The sequence below is a fragment of the Colletes gigas genome, unplaced genomic scaffold, assembly GCF_013123115.1.
Source record: "Colletes gigas isolate AHSC1104 unplaced genomic scaffold, ASM1312311v1 Colletes_gigas_Sc00007, whole genome shotgun sequence".
Taxonomy (NCBI): domain Eukaryota; kingdom Metazoa; phylum Arthropoda; class Insecta; order Hymenoptera; family Colletidae; genus Colletes; species Colletes gigas.
In genome coordinates, this window is record NW_025106636.1 from 6,181,145 (window position 1) to 6,188,091 (window position 6,947).

General features: G+C 42.6%; 1 protein-coding gene across 1 annotated transcript in view; it reads left to right on the forward strand.

Moving 5' to 3' along the window:
* The window catches only part of LOC122396587 (G1/S-specific cyclin-D2), a 43,150-nt gene extending 38,980 nt beyond the window's left edge, over positions 1 to 4,170 (forward strand). Inside the window, exon 5 of the mRNA XM_043395125.1 lies at positions 443 to 4,170. Coding sequence (XP_043251060.1) covers positions 443 to 661 — 219 coding nt within the window. The 3' untranslated portion in view covers positions 662 to 4,170. The remainder of the gene's footprint in view (positions 1 to 442) is intronic.
* The last annotated feature ends 2,777 nt before the right edge of the window (positions 4,171 to 6,947 follow it).

The window sequence follows — 6,947 nt, forward strand, 5'->3', positions numbered from 1 at the left end:
ATAAATCAAGAATTGTCATGTACATGTTGTATTATATTGGACAAAATTAATGCTACAAAATGCACTCAATATTCATTCCATTTTAATAAAGGATTGTTGGTTAGTTTGGGTTATTCTTATAATTTTGGGCATTATACAATCATGTCAGGTTTTCTCTGTTCACAAGTTTACTTCCAACGACCATGTATTGTACAAGTATCTTTGATCTAGTTAAATATAAGGTCAATTCAGTGATCAAGTCAAGAATTCTCATGTACATATCGTATTAGATTGGACAAAGTGTCTGGTTCTTGCAAGTGAAATAAAAATTAATGCTACCAAATACACTTAATATTAATTCCATTTTAGTAAATGAATGTTGGTTAGTTTGGGTCAGGTTAAATTAGCAGAATAAGATGTAAGCTTGTGTGATGAATTATAACTTAATGTTTCTTAATTTCAGGATTACTTGCAAGGGTGCCTGGAGCAGATAGAGGAGATGGTGTCACAGGCGCACGTGGGCGGGGATGGGACCGGCGGAAACGGACATCAGGTGACAGGGACGTCCGTGTCGAGTGCCCCACAGAGGCCGCTGGGGGACGAGATGATCACCAGCCAGGAGAAGATCCTGGAACACGAGAAGGCGGGCACGCCGACCGACGTGAGGGACGTCCATTTTTGAGAGACGCCGCTGAGGGAAACTCTGGCCAGGGTGACTCTCTGCTGAGCCTAGAGGCCGGGGAAGAAACGATAGCCAGCAGCGACGACGACGCTGAAGGACCCACGGCCAAGAAGAGAACCAGAATAAACGAAGACGCGAAGTTCGAGAAGGAAGACACTTCTTGATGAGAGTGGAACAACGTCTCGAACGATCAAATATTTTCCTTCGTTTCTGCGGAACCGTCTTCGAGAAGGAAACGCGAAGCGCTCTTGCGTCGATTATTTTAATTTAAACGCGAAAGATTCATTTTGTAAGGGTTATGGTTCAGAGGGTCACGGCTGTCCTGAACCCCGACCCAGGGCACGTCACGTTTGTTTGTTTTGTTTTTACTCGAGGATTCGGCGTTCGGAAGCTCGGGGCCGTCAAAGCTTCTTAGCTGTCCGGATAGATTAGTTTTACTCGAAAGCCAGAGGAAACGTCCTGGACGGATCATGATTCCTCCAGTTCAGAATCTTTTGCTCGCTAGTCGACGAAAGACGGCGTCGCGAAGGGTGGGTCCGCCAACTGGATCTCGTTGTTATTTAGTTGTACGCGTTTTTACTTGGGAAATCGTGTTCCCGATGTGGCGTTGGAATTAGGTTTTTTTTTCCTTTTTTTTTTTTATTTTTGCTCGTCGAAGTCTGCGCCCGTCTCGAATCATGATCTACAGTTTCCAGAGACTTCTTTTTTTCGTGTCGCAACGGGATTATCGGAGACGCGGAGGCGCGGGTTCTTCGCTGGAATGTCATGGTCGATTCAACATTTATCGTTGGAATTTTTCACGGGTGTTTAGATCCTCTCCTGCTAGAAGGGAGCAAATTAACGTATACGAGGAGCTTCGCGCGCGCGAGATGATCAAGTCTGCTCTTGGAGAACGAGTATACTTCCAAGTAAATTATTTTAAAAATCGAACAGAAGGTCCTCTGAAAATTATAGTAAATCAGAGGAATAATAACCGGATGTCGCAACGTCGCAGCGTGCGATTTTACGTAGTCCGAAACTTTCACGTTAATATCGGCTCTCGATCGACTCGCTTTCCAGTGATTTTGGGTTGTAAAAAGAAATTGATCTCCGAAGGGGGCTCGACGGATCGGCGACAGTTTACAAAGAGATCAGGTGACTCGGTGTCGAAACTTCTATTTTGAACGAATCGTGAGAGAACGTAGTCGGGGGGAAGGACGCTCGTTGAGAATCCCTCGCGGCCGGAAGCGTCTCCGAGCCCGGGTGTCGGCAGAAGATATTATCGAGCATATATCGTCGAATAAGAAGAAAAAGAAGAATCAAAGAGAACAGAAACCGAAAGGGATCGAGAGGAGGCGTGCTGTTGGGGGAAGGCAATGCAATACGCTTTACGCATCTATTTCGTAATAGAATTATACACTTAATTTTTAGCCGGACGACTAACGAAACTACCACGCCAACTGTATCGAATTCTCGAGGGGGGTGAGAATAAGGGGAGCGCGCGGATTATCCTCCTCCGTGAGACTAGACACGGGAGGGGTACGAGGGAGGACGAGAAAGGGGGAGAAATGCACATAGTCATGTCGAGTCACTTAGTGTTTTGTACATAGGTATACATATGATGAAAATGATTATATATGAATATATATACATGTATACACGAGGTATGTGTGCGTGCATGCGAGGAAGAGAGAGAGAAAAAGAGCGTAGGGAAGAAAAACCGCGGATAAGATTGTGTGTAAATCGCGCGTGAGAGCAAAAGAGATGTTAGACGGTAGTTCCCATTTTTTTTTTTCTATTTACGCTAATTGTTTATCCAAATGATTTGTCCCGGGTGTGCGACGCGACCCGTCGCTTATTCCAGTCGGTTCCTAAGATCGGTCGCGTCGTCTCGTCTGTAAACGCCGGTGTGTGAGTCGTGTGTGCGTGTAATTGTGTGAGAAACGGGGAGAAGGAAGCTTCTGTAAAAGGTTGATTTCAAAAACTGAACAGTCAACCGTCGCTTCAAAGCTACGATCAGGATGTAACCAACCCGAAGGCTGTATGCCAAGCCACTATGTTTCTACTATGGTCCGCTACGTATGTGTAATTCCATTAAGATTTTAAACGTTTAATATTTATTGGCTGAAAGAGCTACTAAATTTCACGCGTCGATGGTGTATCGTCGATTCAGTTTTCGAAACTAGCGTTCTGCGTGGTTTCTGTCCCCCCCGTACCGCGGCTGTACATATGTAGGTAAGCTATACGAGGCGTACGATTAAAAGTTAAACGCGTAGTCTGTGTAAGATAGAGCGACAGAATTGTGAAGCGCGAGAGAAACAAGATGGGGGAGCTTATCTGTGGACCCCGATGATTCCACGCTTTCGGTGCTGCGATTGTTGGCGCGTCTGTATTTTGGACCTCTCACTGAGCTTCTAGGATTCAAGATTCAGGTCCCTGAACCGCGATTCTCACTGATTCTGCGAGGAAAGATGTAAACTTTAGTTCCTAACTTCTCCAAAATGCACACGATTCAGTCAAACGGGAACGAGTCTCGGTAGCTCGACGAACGACGGGTCTGTCTATGGCACAAAAATATCGCAAGTTCAAATCCCAAAGGAACAAAGTATTTTAAGCAGTACTTCTCGTTCGATGCCCTTGTCGTCGCGGGGAACAGAGATGATGGCCTGACACGAAAATTTTAAATACTCCGAACGAAATTTCTATTCAGTTTATACAAGAATCCTCCGAACGCTACTTCAGTGCATCAGATTTTCAAAAGATGAGCAGCACCGAAGGAGTCCAACCTCGACCACTGTCGTTCCTAACCTAACCTAACGTTAGGGTCAGGTCACGAGACTCCTGAACGAAGATCCGTGTGTATACTATTTGTAATCGTTCTGTAAGCACCGTACGTGTATAGCTGTATTGTTAAATAGTTGTAGGGTACACCGATGCAACCAAAAGAAGAAAAAAAAAAAATACGAAGAGTAGCGAACCAGTTACGATTCGTCGGGAGTTCGAACGACGGTGGTCGGAGGCTTGGCTGACGTCAAACGTCTGAAAAAAGATCGAGGAACGATCGTCCAAAAAAAAGAAAACAGAAAAAATATTAACTTGTTAGTACTTAAAAGAAAAAAAAAAAAAAATGAAGCGTCGATAGAGTTAACGAGAAAGAGGGGGACGGACATATTTTTTTTTTTTTGTTAGGAACGCGCGTTCCTCTTCTACTTTCGCGTTGGACCAGAAAGACCGCCGACGAGGGACGCGCGTTTCGTCCGCGCTCGTATCCGCATTCCGACTAACAAAATGGGAAATAGCCCAGTGCCACAAAGCAAACTAGTTAGTAACATACTCTTCAGTAACCAAATCTTAGTACAACGTAGAGATCGAGTAATATAAACTGTATCATATCCCGGCTGGGTACGCACAGTTGACCTTTTTCTTACTTGTACTACTAGTGCGTGCATACTGTAAACGCGTTCTATGCACGCAGACCTATTTTACATGTATATTATGTACCTTGGAAAACGTGGGAAAATTGTCGAGAGACGGGGCGCATCGGGAAAGCGTCGATCAAGCCGGGAGAGATGGTTCTTTGATGCAAGGGTCTCCGATTTTTCTCGAGTTCGAAACGATTATCGATGAAGTTTGTTAAATTTTGTGCTAGTTAATAACGTTCAACGACAAATGATAACATTTAACGATGTTTAATCTACCGATTAAATCTGTTTTTCTTTTTTTTTTGTTTTTTTTTTTTCAAACGCAACAGAAGCTTCTGGAACAATTTAAGTTGAGAGATGAAATGAGGTACTCTGCAATCGGTACAGGAAGTGACTTTTGAATCGTTCGTGTCGATTTATGGTTTATTTGCGGCGATTTTTGAGGCTTGTATTTTTCGTTTGTAATAATTTTCAAGATACCCCGCTCTTTTGTACCAATCTTTCGTTGATTCGTATCATTTTTTGAGCTTCGTATTTCTTTATATCTGCTTTCGATTTTTTTAGATTAATTTAATCAGGGTGGCCTGCATGTATTTATTTTAGTCACCGAGTTGTTTATGCTAATCGTTCGATCGTAGTATCTGCGTTCGTTTCTATGGGTTTTCAAGTTACTTTAATTTTTTTTTTTTAGAGCTGTTTATACTAATTTGGAACGGTAGAACTCATTAAATAGAGTATACTTTTATTTGTAACTGATCGGTGTTTCCTATTGCTGAATTTTGCTTTAAGTTATCGAGAATCGTGGAGAGCTACTCCGATCGATGAAAAAAGGTTACGTTAACGCGACGAACTCGAGAATAATATTTTAAAAATGATCTCGATAAGAGAAACAAAAAAAAAAAAAATCTATCGGAGACTCGTGCCCCTCGCGAACCTGTTCCTAAATCGCGTCTCGTTCCAATCGAACAACCCCGTATTTCCACCCCTGTTTTAGCTTTGTAAGAACACGAATGAGCTTGCGTCACCCTTTTCTTCTTTTTAACGGCCGAACAAGATTTGTAATCGACGTCACAGCGAATTTTCACTTGCCGGGGATCGCGCCGACCCCCGACTATTCATTTGTTTTTTCTCGTTCGATGCGAGCACAGGGTCCTTGAGCACCTTCGGTACCGTGTGTGTCACCGAGTAGGGTTAATTCGCCGCGCGCGACTTCACCTATACTCCGTCACGCGTTATCGCATGCATGAAAGTCGAAACAAACTCCATTGGCCGCTCAGGGTCATCGAGTAACACTCCCCCACCACTGTCTCTTCGCGTACAGTTGAATACAACACTCGAAGGGATCCAGAATGGGGGAAATTGCCTCGAACAGTCAATAGAGTTTGCGATACCGATTATAGCCGATACCACGTTATACGTTCCCCATATAAATTCAATATGGTCGTCGTGAAAATTGTGAATGTAACGCTGTTGTCGATGTTTTTTTACGCATACGCCGAAAGGGCTGAAGGCTCTATCTCCTCCGCGACGCGGATTCCACTGCCAGACACGACTAGACAATGTCGTGGTACTCGCATCGATCTGTATTTACTTTGTATATTTGTCGTATCACAGTTGTTTTACCGATTTTCGAAGCAACGCAATAGAAATACCACTGATATACCTCAGGCACCGCATATACACCGCTCGGAACAGCATGTATAGTTTTTAATCAGTCGCCCTTTGAAGAAGCAAACAAAGGCGGGGGGAGAAAAGTGAAGAGAAAAAGAGAAGAAAAAAAAAAAATTACGAAGAACGAAGCAACCACACTTATGCGTTACTTTTTAAACCTAGCACGTAAAATAACTTTTTAATCGGTAGGCGCGCGAGTTGTACCGAAGGGAGAAACGGTACGACGACTTTGTACATATCCCGTGCGTGGTGCGACGCACAGTCGATTGAAAAATAAAGTATTGGTATTTTATACAGTCATTTGGGTGTCTTTTTCCTTAAAGAATCCTTCAATTTTTTATTCATCGATGTAATAACGTTTCAACTCAACTGGACGTGAAAGCTTGAAGCAGCGCAGTGATGATGCGCAGTCGCGATGGTGGGGATGTACTATGTAAGCTGCAGCTTCACTATACACGCGTCAGTCGCGCTCCGCGCGTCCACATTAAAGGAAGGGGGGGAGCTTTCGCTCGATGTTTTTATAATTATTATCTGTCATAAATACATTCTCTAAATACAATGATGCAAATTTAATAAATAGAAGTTTAATCTAAATTAATTAGAAACTACAGATAAATAGTGGACTTTTGCAAGTGGCATCACAGATGAGGTCTCATTTTTATAATGTGAACAAAACAGAAGAATTAATTGTTGCAGAAATTAATTAATAATGATTTTGTGATAACCGAATTAATTTGTTATGACGAACTAAATGTTCTCTGTTTTGTTGATGAGAATTTAGAGGCAAATTCTTTCTCAAAAAACTCTGTCGTTTATTGCTTCTTCGACCAACGATCGCTGGTCACAAAAGATCTTTACTAATGAAGGGTGGTTGGAAATCGATTAGGGTGGGTCTCCATTCGCAGCAACCTCCTCGTGGTGAGACCTGGGTAATATCATTTAGCGTTTAATTAATAATCGTATCACTCCTAGCTGGGTAATGTAATTATTAATAAAAAACTAAATAATATTAGCAAATTGGCTGCGATCCGCTTTGCATAGGTCATTATAAATATAGAGCTTCTTCGCTAGGTTAGTTTCGATTCTCATTGATTCATCAAAGATTCTAGAGTATTGTCACAGATGTGGTATAGAAGTAGATCCTTCATCCAAAGTATTTTTGCGGCCTATTTTTATGGGGTCTCGAAACCCCATTACCATTTTCGTGTCATTCG